An 18,312-nucleotide genomic window follows, 5' to 3' on the forward strand; every position below is an offset into this window, starting at 1 on the left:
ATGTATAGGCAATTTTAGAGATAGCTTAAGATTTATTTTTTCTGAGAAACAATCAGTAAAAAGAGTGATCCTAGTTTTTCTTCGCTTTTTTCTCCCAATTTTCGAATTTCGAGTTCAGCTGTACCGTAATTATTTCATGTTTCCCTGGCATTTTTCCGAAAATCTCTCCAAATTCGCGGAGTAATTTCCTGTGAAAAGGGCCTTTGATCTTAGACACCTAAGGGTTGCAATCCTCCCTGTGCGTAAATCTATTTATTGATGTTATATTTTCAAGGGCTCTGAATACTACACAATACCCGTCGACAATTTCACAAGGACATGGCAAGGGACATGAATGAAACGCTTCTTTCCCTACGATGTCTTCGGGAGACTTGCCAGCCTTAATATCAAAATGGTTGAAAAAGAGAGAAAAATACAGCCGACAGCGGTACCTCTGGACACTTAGCCGGAGCGTTGTACCATGACGATGCACCACGAGATTTCGGCCCGCGGTTCGCTTATGCCAGCTGGAGATGGTTCCGCGCTGCTTTCCGATACCTTGACCCCGACAAGACAGTGAGGGAGAGAAATGTCGGCCCCTAGACCATATGAGACAGATCCCTTTCGTTGGCACCTCAGTTCCACCTTACTGACTTAAACTGAGATTCAGCCATGTATATAACCACGAGCATGCCGAACCGTGCCAATGTAACCGATATACTTGTTATTGTCTCCAAAAGTTACGGGGGTTATAACAGACCATAGCGTCATTATTTTCCAGTTTAACTTTTTTATAAAAGCCTCACCAAAAACCCTGAGATTTGTCTACGATTTTTGAGGGTCTGCGTACGGCTCTGTCAGCAGTTACGCCGGGCTTTCTTCAATCATAGCCAATGACGATATAAATACTGACTGTCATCAATGGAAAGACACGTTTCTTGTAGCGGTCTCTGACTATATACAGACCAAGATGACACAAAAATATATAAACAAATTAAGTCTCAGGAAGATGCTTCGTACCTACAAGCAGACTTGCTTGCTGGCTAGTTGACAGACATCAGATACTTACAGCTGGCTGGGATTTTCATTGCTTAAAAGTCTTGCTTGCAGTGAAGAGCGGGACTTTTCCCCGGGAACGTTACCGGTAAATAGTAACCGAGATTGACGTAGGGACACTCAGCTAGTGTTTAGTGCAACATACGATTAATTTTCTCTAAAAGGGTCGCTGGGTGCTTCTGACATGCAAACTTGGTTATGTTAGTTGTCGGTCTTAGATGCACTGTATTGTAAGAACAGAACGCTATGGGAAAAGATTGAGAGCCGTGATCCAGCATTGCCATTCCAGAAGCTTAAAATGCATGACGATGGTTCCTTGAGTATAAATCCCGTTATTGCGTTTGTCTTCATTCGTGGAGTAATATGCACATGGTGCGGACCTATGAAATGTCGCCTTAAAATTGCCTCGCAAAGGCTTTTGGGAGTTCTTCGTTAGAAGATGGCGTCTTCGAGCAATCAAGAAGAAGGTAAGACCGGTAGAGAACATCATTGTTTTACGGTTTGATGACTATAAAGCAAACCGTACAGCGTTAACATGATTAGTTTTATGTTTACAATGCAATGCAAGCCAAATCTTAAGCTGACTTTATTCAAAATATTGCTTTAAAAGTCGGGCCCGCCAAAATCGCATCGGAGTCATCACGGAGAACAAACCAATCCTTACAACGAAATAACACTCATTCATCGCCTAAGACGACTTTCAAACTCTTGAAGAATGCTTCAAACCCTTCTCAGGGATCGTTAAGCAGATTGTCAAAGAGAAAATCCTGGCAATATTGCAGTATTTTCTAAAAGCGTGCGTCGTCCATGTGGTCGGTCAAAGTGTTTGTCGTTTTGGGAGGGTCAGCGGGATTTTGTGGAAGATAACTGCGATTTCCGCTGACCTTCCAGTATATTTCTCTACTTTCTCAATTTCCTTCGACAAAATGGCACCGTAGAAATGTGAACAAGAACTGATGTTTTGTTACCGGGTCTTTTTCACTTTGATCGCGCTCTTCGCAAGCGAGCCAAGTCCAACAACGACAGAGAGATTGGCGGCCATGTTTTACTTTTTGTTTCGTGTTCGTTTGAGCGTTTGTTCGTGTAGAAGTAACTTGATTTCGAGAGGCAACATGCAAACGCGGAGCTTGTTACAAATTATGCCACATTTGAATCGTATTTGATTATATAGGTGTGTAGTTGAATAAAAACGTATGGTTGCAGTCGCTTTTCGTGTTTTTTTGGCGCGTGATTTCATGTCTTTCGTAACGGTCGGCGGCGATAAACACGCGGTTAGCTAGTGTAAAAGAAAATTATAAATTCAGGTTGTGAAAATTTTTATTTTTCTCCCTTCACATGCAAACCAATTGAAGAAAAATGTACGGTCCCTTTGGTGATTTGAAGATATTGTAGATACGTGGTGAATGTGAAGCAAAGATGTTGATTTAGACCCAAATATTACGAAATTGACTAAAGGCCGGATCGACGCGTAGTCTTGGACAGTCTGCCTCTTATTTCTGTCCTCTATTTAAGTGTGAGAATTGTTTATAAACATGTTTTTTTCCCGGAATCACTTGAGCTTTGAGTTAAGCTAGCTACATAGGGAAAGTAGTCAATCATCACTCGTTAAGGTTATTTTGAAATCCTGGGTTGGCTGGCCATTTTCATTGTAAAGGCTGGCAATACTAGCTAACTGGTAGCTGCAAATGACAGCCCAGTTTACAGGATTCCAGTGTAGGATGTACATGTAGATGTATCTCTGGGTACAACCAATAATTTATTGAAGACAACTGTGCCTTGCTAATTGCTAGGAGTGAAAGCGACAGCAGCAGAGGAAAAGATGGGTAATTCAAGTGAACAAACAACAGAAGCACCTGATCCTTCTGCTAAAAAGAATGAGGCAAGCGATGAACAGCAGACAGCACAGCCTCCATCAGTAGAGCAAGTTACAGATGGATCAGCTGCTGGAGATCAACAGGTGAACAGACAGACAGACACTCTTTATTTACACACTATAATTAAAATCAGTGTTTCTGTTGGGGCAGAGTATGATACAAATCAGCTTTATTTTTTGTTTTTAGATGTAGTATGCATAACTTTCACAAAATGTATACTGTATTATAGTCCCCAAGCTAAAAGGAGTACTCTTCCTTGGTCTAATATAATATATAGATATCTGTGTTGAGACTGGCCTAACCAGTCATATGCAAGATGAATAAATTAAAACACAAACCAAAATGCTTAATTTCCTAAGTGGCACATTAACATGTCATAGGCGTGCACTTTGCATTGCATGCTTTATAGAGTTTCATGTATCCATGTCTATTAAAATAATTTATAAAAAAATATGTTGTAATATTATTGTTTGACTTGGAATTTAGAAAGGTTTGCCTTTGAAATGGGGGCGGGGGGGAGGGTATCCATTGAAAAACCCCATTTAGGACATTTAGGACTAAAGACAAGAAGCAACAAGGGGACAACAAACAAAAGCAATTCATGGTGCCAATAAAACAAATAACAAGCTCAGTCCACGTACATGTAAGGCATTAAGTTCTGTGAGATTCAAACCTTGGCATTATTTGTGGGAGGTGGGCATGTGTGACTAGTATTTTTTAAATTTCAACCTGTAGACTTTTAAAATTATTTTACATGTCAGTTTTGAACATCGCCAGTGAAATTTCAGAGTTCCTGTAGAAATTTCCCTAGTTTATTGATGGTATAAAGCTATGAATTTTTCTTGACATTACAGTATTAAGTATTTTAAAAAATATTTTATTTACCAAGTATCTTGGTATTTTTGTCAGTTTACTTAATGAGTCATTTTTTGGTAAGATTTCCAGAAAAGTCTTTGAGAATCCATTCAAATACCAAACATTACAAAGAGGAATGCAGATGTTCATTTCATTCTCAGAAATACTGGTCATGCGTGACGTAGACTGGCTGTAAAGTGGTGCAGATACTTCACGCTTAATCATTTATTACCTAATGTTTCATGTCTTTTGTACATGTACTGGTCTATTATGTGTACACAGGCTAGCAATCAAGTTGCTGAAGAAACAAATGTGGTAACTCAAGAATCTGCAACATCAACAAACGACTCAGAGTCACAGCAACCTCAAACATTGTATGTCGCCATCCAGCCTGGTGCAGAGTCTGGCCAGGGAGAGCAACCAGCTGTGTATCTTGAGGTGGTAGAGGCAGGCAGTGGTACAGAGGTCACCTCAAGTGATGGGCAGGTTAATCTGGTACAGGAAGAGATGGTTATTGATAATGGTGAGCAGCATGTATTTTTGTAAAAATGTATTGTTTACACTGTGTATGTTTCCAGACTGCTGTAATCCAAAATGCTGTTATTTCATTTATGCAAGGAGTCTCGTTATTGGAACTTGTCGTTCTGTGAGTTCTCTCCTCTCAGACGTTCTTCATGTTGTTTTTTCTCCTCTGGCGAAATTTATAAATAAAAAATAAATAAGACAATGTCCATAACCCCCTAACCCTAGATGGATATTCCAATTTAGGGAACTGCCATAACAAGTTTGTTTAAAGAGGACCCACCTTGTCTGTGGTACAGTTGTAAGGGAGGGGGAAGGGGGGGGGGGGGTATCAAAGACACCACCTAAATTTATCTCATGGACAGTACTGACAAAATTTTATTGGCTTGAAAAATTTGAGTTTACACACAAATATTCAACTAGCGAGAGTCACAGGCTATGCAATAAAAACACCATCTTTTTAGGTTGAGGAAGGGTGAGGGGCGGGGCGGGGCGGGGGTTTGGGGGGTTGGTTGCAGGGAGAGACCACCATCTCTTTTGTTGTTTGTTGAGTCCTGTTTTGACCACTTCCTTTAGCTTCATAGTTTCCTTTAAATTTTGAGACCCCCATCCCCACCCCCCTGGAATTTACTATCCCTTCTGTGGGAGAGGGCAATATGGATATTTTCTGGTACTACACACATTTTTAAACTCTTTTGCAATTGAGTTGGTGTTCTCAGTAGAAATTGAGAAGAAGTAGGAAAGTCACTAAAAAAATAAGTGCCTTCAGTTGTTCAATTCAGAATTTTAAGTCATGAGGAAATTTCATGATGCAAAGTTGTGAGGTTTTACAGGTTTTTCATTTGTCAATCTCCTCAATTTTCAGCGTCAGTCTCCACTGAAGTTACTACAATTCCTACATCAGTCCTGTCTCAAGTGATGGACCAAGCTACTCTCTCTACCATGCAGGCTGAGATGATAGCTGTTCAAGTGCTTTCCCAATCTGCCACTGGTGATATACAGTATCTCCAGCATCAGTCTCCTCGATTCATTCCTATCGTCACATCAGCAGATCCTAGTACACTTAATTCACTTCAGGCTACTCTCAGCCAAATGCCGCTTGCTACACTGCAGGTGAGGCAGTGCGGAATTGTTATGTTCTCATTAATTTGTTTATAAAAATTCTAAAAATGACAAGGTTGTTAGATACATGGCTTGGATTATCTTCAGCAGTAAGCATACTGTCTCCTAAGTTATATTTTAACTTCAAACAATACTGAAAGCAATTCTGGAAAACTATTTTCAGCGGAAAATAGAAATCACTGTTATCAGCATTATTGGCTGTGCATTATATCTCAGTTCTTACATGTACGAGCTCTACCACCAGGGATTTTCTAGTGATTTAGCTTTGATCAAATAAATGTGGCAATCCCCTAAAGTCATTCTTTTACAGTAACATGAAAATCTGTCACCAACCTCAAGATGGAGCACTGGGCAGTAGGCATTTTTCAATTATATTTAATTTATTAAGCTAACAGTTCTTAAACTCATGGGACTCAATTCTTACATGAATCTTATAGATAAGCCCTTCACAACCTGGAGCAACTACCCAGACCATTCAGCTCCCTGGTGGCCAAACCATTCAAGTGCCCCTGAGTGTCACTCAAATGTCAGCTTTGGCATCAGCTACGACAGACTCTGGTGGAGTGTCTTCAGGAGGGACTTCCATGTCAACTAGTACAGAGGCTATTATTGCAGCTGCCACCAGTGCAGAGGCAGCAGCTGCTGTCGCTCAGGAACAAGGAGCTACTCTTGTCACAGTACACCCAGCTGTCATAGAGGCACCGGTGGATGTGGCAGAAGGGCAAGGAAATGAAGGAGAAGAAAATGAGGGAGATGGTATGTATGAGCAACAACCAGTTTTGTATTGTCACAATTTTTACTATAAGATGTAGCCTATCCTGTAACAACTGCTTCTTTCAATTTCACACCCCAAATTTTATTACCCCCAAAGAAATTCATAGTAATAATGATCCAGTAAATTACTTTTCGTGATTTACTTGTCAAATTAGTTTTTAAAAATAAAGTCCTGCAGCACAGACTATTTCAAGCAAGATACAGTGCAGGCCAGAATTAAGGGAACCAAAACATACGCGTAAAACGCGTCTGCTGCGGAAGCGTATACGCGTCTAAAGATCTGCAGATGCGTGTCTAGTCAGACGCATTAGTATGTATGAGCTAGCTCGTTGTTTTCGTATTGTTGATCTTTCATTGTTCTTTTGAATTGCCTGGGAAAAGCCTTTCAGAAGAGTTTGACAAAACTATGACTACACTTGTCGACTTTCTTAATTGTAGAACCGGCTCAGCGCAAGAACTCCATGTTGTTGAGCGCATAGAAGGAACTTAATAAAGAACTTGCTGCGAGGCTTACTGTATTTTGGGAAACGAAACGAAATAATGAATAAATCTGTAGAATTGAAGATATCAAAACTACAACAGTCAGACCTCTGTGTGTGACAAGCTAAAAGAGGAATAAAACGCCAGAAGTGCAGAGTTTCTAAATTTAAAGATCTGTACTTTGCAAAACGAGCTCCGCAGAGACCGTGAAAGGATTTAACTTGTTTATTTCTAAACGCTATTCTTATTTATTCCTTGCCGCAATGATGATTCGGTAGGTAGTTCAAGAATTATACAGTATTTGTGGGTAAATCATATAGAATAAACAAATAGATTACGACCTGGAATAAAATCAGTAAATCCACCAAATGATTTTAAACAGACTTCCCTCCTCTAGAGCACTTCGGTTCAGATTTGCTGACTTAGCATGAACTTTCCCTCATTCTACCTCAAGCATTTACTATCTCTGGCCGCAAAATGTAATCATTCAGTTCACTTTAAAGATCCAAGGCAATTCCGTCGGTTAAAGGCTTAGGGTTAAAAAGGAAACTTCAATTTTGCAAAATTTCATTCGGGTCCAGTGTGAGCGATAAGATCGATTCCCCGAAACAAACGTAAACACTGAAAGTCTACTGAGTACCGCAGCGCTTGACTCATTCCTATATTTACGTTCACTTGGATAAAACCTTAAAGCAACTTTTGCAAGATTGAAAGCTTCTTCTAATGTTATAAAACACTGACAGAAGTCGTCGTTTCGACGTAGAAAGAAATTGCCAGGCTGAAAACATCGGGAAGATTTCAGTCACGTGCTAGGCAACCAAATTCATGCACATGTATCAAGTTTCAATCGGCAACAACACGGTGTATGGAGGTTCTTGGAAGGAAAACTGGATGTTTTTTTATTCAATCAACACAGGAGCCACAGTGCCTTTCCAATAATTTATTATTATAGCCAACTTGTGCCATTTTCACCCCTTCGAAGAAACCTCGAAACGCTCTCTTTTGAGTGACAATGTGCGTGTGTAGTTTTTAAAGTAACTTTAACTCGAAACACTCAACTATTCGATTCACGAGTTTGCATCCCTTCACGCACAGAGCGCTTTGATTTCAAACAAGTAGTATTCAACTAATTAGCTTAGGTTTATCTTTTCTATAACATACGCTGAATATTCAATATCGCAGCAATATCGGCTAGGAGTTGTTTTTAAAGTCGCCAGTTTCTACAAAGCGGATAAGATTTGAAATATGATAGCTGTCGCTGGCTGATTTCATAAAATGCTAATTTTGTGTTTGTCGTTAAGCCTTTGAATTATTTTGTTTTATTTGATAATACCACACAAAGAGAACTTATGACGAAAAATGGCAAAAACGCCAACAGTTAGACGCGTCTAAAAAATACGCGCATACGCGTTTTTGCTGCATAGTTCGCTTAATTCTGGCCTGCACTGTAGGAAACTTTAACAGCCTCATTGGCTAAGTATCGAGTAATATTCCGCAAGTTACATAATATTATACAATGACTGGTGTATAGACAAAAGTACTGTAGAGGAAATTATTTTCAAGGAACGTTCAACACAAAATCCATTTAATAATTTATAATAACATTACACCCATCACTTTGAAGTTGTAATCAATGAAATCAGCAAACATGGCTTGGGAATTTGATCTTGGGAGTTAATCAATTATTGTTTATGTAAAAATTTCAGATGATGGCAAACCCAAGTACACCTGTGAAATATGTGGGAAGTCATACATCCGTTCATGGTCTTATTATGGGCACATGAGAGAGCATGCATCTGGAGAGAAACAACACAAGTGTGAAGTGTGTGGCAAGATCTTCAACTATGCAAGCAATCTACGGCAGCACATGCTCATTCATACAGGTAAACTTTAACCAATTTAAGGTGGCCGAACACAGTTTGCGCGCGCTTTACAGATTCTGTTAGTGATGCTATTAAGCGCGCGCTAGGGTTGTGGTAAGCAAATACTATCGATCCCTCGATTTTATACCAAATGGATCACAAAGGTAAGTTTTGCTCTTAAAATAACTTAGTTTCTTGTTTGTGAATCTTTCTTCATTTATCGCCGAACAAAGAAAGTGAGTTCACAATGAGCTAAGCCTTTTTGTACGCTTTTCATCTTTCTGAGAAACCCTAATTAAAAGCCAGGCATGCGCATTTGAGCAAAAAATTGTGACTGGTTATTTTAATGGAAATGAACTGTTTTCTAAGGAACCGCTCGTTAGAATTTCGTGAAATTTGACAAAACAGTAGTTTTCTAAAAGCGTAACTTGCCTACAAACCAAAAACAAAATCTAAAAGAGGGTATCTTTAAAAAACATTAAAGTGCAAAACCAACATTTATAGGAGATCTGTCTGTTAAAATTACATGAAAGCAGCGTCACTATGTCAGTATTTTGTGAGTTTTTCTGGATACAGAATATGGAAAAAATCTAACGAGTGCATTTTCTAAAAATTAAGAAAAACCATTATTTGTGGACGGTTAATAGCTTGCTGCGTTGCCATGGCAATGGCACCTTGTTCAACAAGAAGTATCAAAATTTATTCCCTCTTAGTTAATTTTGCACCATGCTAATTTCGGGTACTCAGAAGCACGTAGTTTTCAAATAATGTTTACTAACACTTGTGTACTGGAAAAACTGTGTTCCGCCACCTTAAAACAAAACAGTCTTCGTAATTTTATTTGAATGTGTCACCAGTAGGGTGTGGTTCCAGAAGATACACTTACTTCCAAAGAAGGTCATTGGAAAATATGATTGATTTGGAATTTCCAGAGGGAGGGAAGGGATCTAAAGAACAACAAAAAAAATATTCCATGGGAGGAGTAAGAAGATTAATTTTTTGGAACTTGTAACACCAGCCTTTAGGAAATCAAACCTCAGGGGGATAATTTTCTAACTGTTCCTTTGAAACACATTGAAAATTTTTTGGGTGTTAAGAACTTTGTTTTACTCTGTCAAACATTTTGAATGGAAAAAGATAGTCAGAAATATTCCCTGTGTTGTACATTTCCATCAGTTAGAAAAGTTAAAATTCTTGTACTTGTTGGGTAGGAGAGAAGCCATATGAGTGCGAGTACTGCGACAAGGCATTTAACAACCCCAGTTCTCTGCGATCCCATGTTCTGTCTCATTCTGAAGACAGACCATACATCTGTGATCATGAGGCTTGTGGAAAGGCCTTCAACAACCCTGGATCCCTCAGGTAATAGTCTGCCTACTATTCAGATTGCCAATCATCATCATCAGATGTCATTGTTTTGGGTGTAGTTCATTTGACTTCAAGGCTCATCCAAGCCTATTTGCAAGAAAATTTGACAATCAGACTTGATGACAGAAGCTGGCAGTCATGATCAGCAGGTGTACTTAGCATTACTAGATACACTATAGGCAGGTCTGGGTTTAGAGTTTAGAGAGCATAAAGGTGTGTTCTTACTGGCTGCTTCACGTGCATTCAGAGATTGTGATCCAAACACTTTGACCAGCCTGGTTGCTCAGAGGTACACATGTATTGTTCTGTTATCAGATGCATTTGCCATCTGACACTTGGGCTACCCTAATACACATAATCATGTGATGTAAATTAAAGACTATTTAGGCAGTGCCTGTCTATCCCTGCCAGTTGTTACTTGATCAGCAGTTGCTGTAATGCACCTGTCCATTTTATCCTGATGGGGATGGGGAGGGGTCACCTAAAGCTCTGTCCCCAAGAAAAATAAATCACCTGAATCCAAATGGGGAATTTGACTCAGGGAGGGGATTATCATGATATTCCTTCTTCCCACTTGGGGAAGAGGGCAGGCAGGGAGAGGATTACATATTTGAATATTATTGTACCAACAGTATTTCTCCAAAAAAGTCCAAATGGCCCACATTTGCTGGGTGTGGTCCCCAACCTCCTTGGGCTCATCATTGATTCTCTGTGATACATAATCAAAAACATTTTACAACTGTGTAGGTAGAAACATTGATAACATGACTTAAATAAACATATTTTATCATCTTCACCTACTCTTTTCATGGCAGGGTTCATCGCCGAGTGCATCAAGAAGAGAAACCCCATAAGTGTGATGTTGAGGGCTGTGATAAAGCCTTTAAGACCCCAGCTGAACTCTCACGCCATGCCTTCAGGCACACTGGAGAAAAGCCACACAAATGTGATCAGTGTGACAAGGCTTTTATCCGATATGATGATCTCAAACGACATTACCGCATTCACACTGGTAAGTGCATGTACTCCCAGTCTACTTGTGCCATCGTATGTTTCAATATCAACAATAGGAGAGATAGAACAGTAAAGCCCAACTGAATTAAATCTGGAGAGTGAATGGAATAGCTTTTGGTGGTGTACAGTATGTTGTTTCTGCAATTTACTAGATCTCAGGTCTTTGTGGTAAATTTTAACATGTTACATCTGTAATTGTCAGCTAATAAACCAGACCCCAGTTGTTCAAAGAGTGGACAACTTTATCCAGTTGATAAAACTAATGTATTGGTTTTAGTACATTTTATCCACTGGATAATGATGTATCCACTGGATAGTGTTATCCACTCTTTGAACAACCAGGGCTAGAACTGTAACTTGTCCATCAAACAAGTGGCAGACAAACGATGAAATCTTCTAACCCAAGCACTAGTCCTGGGCTATGAGACAGCACTTGCTTTAAATAGTTAAAAATTATAGTCATACAGTTACAAATCAGGAACAAAGTTCATTTGTACTTCAGGTGAGAAGCCTTTTAAGTGTGATCAGTGTGACTTTGCCTGTATCCAGTCATTTGATCTGGTGAAGCACAAGTTCACTCACAGTGGAGACAAGCCTTACAAATGTGACGTGTGTCCAAAGCAGTTCACACGTCCAGCTCGACTGAGAGACCACATGAGGACCCACACTGGAGAGAAGCCCTACATCTGTGATGTGTGTGGTAAAGGCTTTGCTATTCAGACTGGACTTAAGTCTCATCAGGCAAGTAAAATATTTCTTACAATCAGCCATGTTGCTGTCTAGGAAGGTACTTTTAAAGGAAGGTACTTTAATGTGGATAGAGAATACTCCTGGCTGTACCTACAGTACAGACTGAATGTCTGTATGTCAATAATTTTAGAACTCACAGGGCAAACTTTGGAAACTTGAGGAGATAGTAGACTCTGTACTTTCAACATTTTTTGAAATATTGTTATTAAAGTGTTTATCTAATTAAAATTAGAGTTCATGAAACTTCGCTGTTAAGTTCAACATCCAAACTGATGATCACTGTTTAACAATTAGTATACCAACACACCCGTACCTTTTCCATTAGTTAATTAGATATCCACTAGAATTCGAGAGTATTTCCAGTTGTGATTAAATGACTGAGAGATTACATTATTGAGTCTGATAACATTGACCAATGGAATGTGTTCAACAGGCAGTACATACAGGAGACAAACCGTTCAAGTGTGACGAGTGTGACAAGACATTCCGTACTCAGCTGGAGCTGCAGTCTCACATGGGACGGCACACTGGAGTGAAGCCATTCAGATGTGACATCTGTGATAAGGAGTTCATTTCTACTATCACCTTCAAGCGACATGCTATTGTGCATTCTGGTACGATAGTAACGACAGTAATCAATGTACAGTAAAGAAATTTGACATGGCCCAATTACCTTTCTTTGTCACTTTGACATTATGTGATTTACCTTGCGGTCACTATCACTTTGAATTGGAAACGTGATTTGTTAAAAGAAAGAAAGGAGCCGTCCTTTTCTTAGCAGTTTTCATGCTAAGGCTGCTAATATTGAATCTTTTGAAAACCCTAAAACTGATGATTTCTATTGTCGTCTCATATCTTTCGTAAAGTTAATGAACACCCAATTCATGTTTCTCAAATATTTTTTTTTTTTATTGCTAGTGCTAATATTTCAACCAGTTATTCATTTTTTAAAGACAAGGCTAAGCATTTCGGTGTCGCCGGCTATTTTTACGGCCATTTCAATTAATTTGAAGACATTTTAGCTGCCTTATTGTAAACCTTGTGCGAAAACGATCTTTGTGGTTTGTGACGCGCTCTTTCCACACTCTCTCCTCCCCCGCTACTACAGCCCATTGTATCCCCTCTAGTCAAAACGATGAAGCGACGAAAAGGTAACGCGATGAGTTCAGGTAATATCTACTTTAAACACGAAGGTGTTGGCGTCTTAACCTACCCATAAAGGACCTTGTTTTAACCCCTAACAGAAAACGTTTATTATTTCCCTTTTATTTTTGCTTTATTTTTTACGTTTATTTCGCTTTCTTGTTTCAGGAGAGAAGCCATTTGAGTGTAATGAGTGCGGCAGGCGCTTTGCACGCTCGACGGACCTCAAAGTCCATCTGCCGGTACATAGTGAGGATAAACCTTACAAGTGTGGAGAGTGTGAAAAGATGTTCACACGATTTAGTACGCTCAAGGAACACATCCGAACCCACACAGGTATAGATAAGTACATGTGCACAATTTTCTTTACAACCAAAGACCAGAAAGGCATAGCATGCCAAAAACATGGGACAGAGGGAAAATCTGAGTCCTCAACGGTTGTGGAACCCATGAAGTTCGACAGGCTTCGGAACTGATAAACGGTTTTCGTAGCCGACGCACAGTTTTCGTGAGCGACGAACGCTTTCGGTTGGTAAGCGGCGAACGGAAAGCGCCCCGACGCCCTTTAAAGTCTGTATTCGGCTCTCTTCGCTCGCCAATATTTTGGTATATGAACGCTATGATATTTTCACTGGGAATCAGAATTTTTTTCTTTGTCCTTGTTATCGATTTTGTGGAAAGTTTCCTTCTACGGGTAAAGCAGAATGGGGTAAGAAAAATACGTGAATTGGCGAATCAAACGATCAAAAGAGTTGGATTACTTACAAGCTGGTAAAGCGATGGCTAGGGCATTTCAGAAGGGAGTTAACCTGTTCTAATTCCTTTGTCTTGTATTTAGGCGAACGACCCTTCAAATGCGACGAATGTGGTCGGGAGTTTAACCACAGGAGCCATTTTAACAACCACCTGCGGATCCACACCGGGGAGAAACCCTTCAAGTGTGAGATCTGCGACAAGGACTTTTCCCGTAAGGCCTCTCTCCGGTATCACATGAAGGTACATAATAAGAGTGACGGGCGTGTGAGGATCCGTAGCAGTAAGAAGGGTCCAGGGGAGCAATCAGATACCGAGATTATTGATGAACAGGCACATGGAAGCGCTTCTGTGGAGCAGGTACTAGCAACAGGACGCAACAGGACGGCTGATGTGTTGGGACAGCAAACTGTCATTGTGTGACCAACGTGACGGCCAAGTTTTCATGACATCTAGATTGTAACATTCCTACCGCTCGTGGTTTTCAGGTTGTCACATATGAGAGAACACCAGTTTTAGTCGCAAATTGCCTAAATATGTGAAGGTACTAAGATGTCATGTTGGTCACACAACAAAAAATACTTCACCGTCCCCTTCCCTCAGTCGTCCTGTTGCGTAAGCTCATTGACTACACGTAGTACATCGTTAATTTTGAAGTGTACATGTAAGTGACGTAAACCACACAAAACGCGCAAGATCAAGAGTTCACGCAGCTAGGATAGCGTCCCGCATAATAGCTGCTCTTATTGAAGAAATTATGGAAACGGATTGCAAAGGATCAGACCTCAACTGTAGCATATTACGCACACTCGGTTTGAAATATGTGAGATAAATAATGGTAGGATTTCCCGTTTAGTCCTTCAAACCCCGGAAAACAGGCACGTTGGTCCCTTCTTTTTAAGTTGTTTTCTATTTCATACAGACCAAGAGACAGAAAAGTTCTCAATTTTTCTAATAAGGAGCGCTTGTGCTACAAAACCATTTGTTTATACTACTTGTTTTGATACCATGGAAACTTCGCCTTAATGTTCACCCTTCGTAATCCGACAGCCTGGATCCAGGTTACGGTGAGAAAATAGGGAGAGCACACACGTTTTTGAGCCACGGACGGCAACCGGAAATTGAATTTTTCCCTTTTTGGAGCGTTTTCACGTCATCGCGTTTGTAACGTCAAACCACAGTCATCAGCAAGAGCTTTCCCTGTCCGTTGTGAGGAGCAAAAAATGCGGTAGAAAAGGAAACATTCTACTTCCGGTTGCCGTGCGTGGCTCACGAACGTGTGTGCTTAGGCTCCCTAATATTGGGCCTCACCGCCTGGACACAATTTGCGAAGGGCCTTAGTTAAAATAACTTTTCAAAGCCGTTTTCTGATAGCCATGTTTGTGCTTGCCAGACTCTATCAGAGCAGACCATATCTACAGTGAACATCAGTCACCTGGGGAATGAAGCAGACGTGCAGTTAGCAGAGGCTCTTGTAGCGGTCAGTGAAGCTGTGGTGGCTGCAGCAGCTGAAGTGGACGATACTCCACGTGTGGTGACTGTGGAGGAGACAACTCACAGCGACGATGCTGTGATGCAGCAGGTTTGTTTTGTAGTAAGCAGTAAGCGGTAACCTTCTTTTACGCAACAGTTCGGCAAGAGCGGTCATTGTCGGTCTTGGCCAACTCTGGGACCGAAAGTCGCGGTCTTAACTTTGGGCGACTTATGGCGATTTAAGGGGACTTGAGCAAAGCACGCTGTGAAACTGAAGCGATTTTAAGCGACTTAAGGCGATTTTAGGCCACTAAAGGAGGTTTTTATGAAACATGCAGTAAGTAAGCTAGACTGTTGCCATGTATAGTTGAACCTGTTAAGCCAGTGGGTCTGTCCAGGAATCGCGCAAGGCGAAAAGCAAATACCAGCCCTGTATTCATAAACAGCATTTTTATTGTCGAAGGCTTTTCATCCCACTACTCGACAAAGACGTAACGACTGTTTTTCACCAAAACCTATATTTTGGAATTATGAAAGTGAATGTATAAAAATTCATTCTTTTGAACTACAGTTCAGTCAAATTTACACCTCTTCAGGTATATTACGAATTCACAAAATGATAGGCTCCCAGTTGGTTTGATAGCTCAATATGGTAGAGCAACACACCGGTATCGCAGAGGTCATAGGTTCGAATCCCCTTCAAGCCTGAATTTTTTTTTTTTTTTATTTTTTTTTTGCGTAAAAAACTACGATGATCATTCACTTATTCATTTTGGATTTAAGCTGTCAATTTTCTCTCTTCTCATGGCAAATTTCTCTATTAAGTTAGGTTTTAACTCATCAGAGAATCTGCTTCCATGCTAATAAATCACGTGAATGTCCTTTTTCTGCAGCACATACCAGACGCCCATACAGTCAGAGCCGCCATGTTAGTAGACCCCGTCACCCAAGCCGCTGTCAGTGCCGGCATCTCTGCAAGCGATGTGGGTCAGTCCGTGGTTGAGACAGTCGTGAGTACCAGCATGCCACAGGTAGTCGACATACCCACCTCAGGCACAGAGGTATCCGTTGGGGAAGCTGTAGGCATACCACACGGTCAGGTTACCATTATGGAAGTGTCTGATGGCACTGGTGGGGCTGATGTGCAGGCAGCAATAGGGGAAGCTATGCAGACCGGTCACGTGACCGTCGGTGCATCTGACACTCTTGGTATCACTGTGCCGGCTGAGATCTTAGCAGCAATGGCCGCTGCGCAGACGCATCCTCATCTCTTGATAGCCACCGGGGACCAGCAGCTCATGCAGGCTCAAGTGAATGCTGCCGCTGAACAGCAAGTGTTGGAGGCTCATGCTGCGAATGCAGCGGTCCATGGTGGGGAAGGTATGAGTCAGTCCGCGGAAACAGTTGCCCAGCCGGAAGGTGGAGAGGAGGCAAGTGCTCTTGGCGAGCAACAGCAACAACAGCAACTAGAACAACCTATGGAAACCGATTAGTTTCCTTATTTTTTTAGTGCGATAGTCGAGAGTTTAATCCTTGCCCCCACAGCAGCGAGAAATTTCTCTGTGGAGTTTTTCTTTGCTCTCCTCCCCCACCCCACCCCACCTTATTAATTTTGTTTTGTACTCTTTCCAAATTTTCCCCAGCATTCCTCTTGAGGCTTTGTCGGTCTGCCACTCACGTTTGACAAAACTCGTTACACAAAGGTGACAAACTCGACGATTGAAAATGATTACTTCAGTTTAACGTGTTGTGGTTGCAAGAAAGTGATTTCATACCTGCTCGAGTCTTTGGTACTCTGTACCACCACGAGTCCTCTTAGCTTGTCTTGTATGCTAAGATCTTCTCAAAATTTCAGGTTGGGAACCTTTGTAAAAGGAGTGTTTTGTTGTGTGCACAATATTCAGCGACGATACAGCTTTTAATTCAAGTATTTTTGCGCCTTTTGCTAGCGTGATTGGTTGTAATTGTCAGCTCAGAAAATTGGCGTGAATCATTTTACTCTTGTAAGTGAAACTAGACTGGGAAGCTTATTTAATGCTTTTCTATTGATCGGAGAAGCAGCAGTTTTTTGTATTGAAACTACTATCATGGAAGACAAAAAAAAAAAAAAACATTTTTAGCCAAAGTGTAGCTTTTGTGGGAGTTGTCATTTAAAGGGTCTATTTTGAGTTATGGAAATGTAATCGTGATTTTGTATGTCATTAATCCATACGATATGTTCATATGATAGCACACTTGTCTCGATGTATTTAGTTCAACTTTATCAGTCGTTAATCGAGTAGCAATGGATATAGCTTTTTTTAATGAATATGTTATCCATGACTCAATCTTTTATCCTACTTTTGACTGGGAAACTGTTGTGATCATGAACTGAGTAAAGTTATCGATTTTCTCCTTATCACTGTGTTGAACGTGGCTAGTTCAGTAATGAATAAACCTTTATAGCGACTCCACACGCTGTCTTGCTTTATTTCATTTCCTTCTGAACCTGCTAGGTATCAATTCAAAGTACAAATGAAATGTTGTGGCGCTAGCACCAAGGACACAAATGATGGACCAGAGAATTAACTCTGTAGTATGTTAAAGTCTTCACTTAGCACTTTAACATACACTACAGAGTTAATACGCTGATCCATCATCAATTCAAAGTAGCTTGCTGAATAGAGGTTGGTTCGTTCGGCACAAGTATCGCTTCATTTCGTTTACGTTTGGGCACTTTAAAAAAGCGCGAACAATCCACGTAGATTTGATACTATGCCGGTGACAACTGAGACCCAAAACCGTGAAAATTACTCTATTTCCTTTTCACTCACCCCCTACCTGACGTGGGTTTCGTTTCTCAAACTCCCAAAGATTTTTCGGGCCCAAGAACTTGAAGCCATTTTCTCTCGACTGGTTGTAGGCAGTCTCCCTGCGAACTAGCCCAGTGTGTTTCTTAATCTTGTTAAGTTTTCAACGTTTTAACGCTTTCAAAATTATTAAATATGTAACCAAATTATAACCATCCAATCACCAAACTTATCATGTTGTTAATGACCGTTGTGCACGTAAAATAGCTTTTAGGGCCCGATATATCCCCGGGAGGTTTGAGAAACGCACACCGGGTTTTTTTTCTTGTTCGGTACTTATATAAACGTGAAAACTGCTTCAATGCAACAAAATATAAGCACAAATTTTCCTTTTCCTTGTGCTCGCGCTTATTCCTATTTCGCAGTGTTTTCAACTTTTTAACGTTGAAACCAGATTTATAAAAGGACGTCACGAGTTTTATGTTCTTATGTCTGGAA

General features: G+C 40.5%; 1 protein-coding gene across 2 annotated transcripts; it reads left to right on the plus strand.

Moving 5' to 3' along the window:
• Window positions 1–1,376: 1,376 nt before the first annotated feature.
• LOC146470581 (uncharacterized) lies at window positions 1,377–17,478 on the plus strand. 2 transcript variants are annotated; one of them, XM_085121735.1, is made up of 14 exons: window positions 1,377–1,502; window positions 2,826–2,992; window positions 4,047–4,287; window positions 5,152–5,399; window positions 5,846–6,164; window positions 8,369–8,545; window positions 9,736–9,886; window positions 10,708–10,904; window positions 11,409–11,651; window positions 12,094–12,270; window positions 12,968–13,135; window positions 13,638–13,912; window positions 14,946–15,134; window positions 15,919–17,478. In XM_085121735.1, exons 1-14 carry the CDS (start codon window positions 1,475–1,477, stop codon window positions 16,516–16,518), a joined length of 3,180 nt encoding a protein of 1,059 aa, XP_084977861.1. In that variant the 5' UTR covers window positions 1,377–1,474; the 3' UTR covers window positions 16,519–17,478. The 2 variants fall into 2 exon arrangements, with proteins under 2 accessions (XP_084977861.1, XP_084977860.1); XM_085121734.1 differs by having other exon boundaries at window positions 1,460–1,511; window positions 2,829–2,992.
• Window positions 17,479–18,312: the final 834 nt, after the last annotated feature.

The sequence above is a fragment of the Pavona decussata genome, unplaced genomic scaffold, assembly GCF_977016875.1.
Source record: "Pavona decussata unplaced genomic scaffold, jaPavDecu1.1 SCAFFOLD_113, whole genome shotgun sequence".
Lineage (NCBI taxonomy): Eukaryota > Metazoa > Cnidaria > Anthozoa > Scleractinia > Agariciidae > Pavona > Pavona decussata.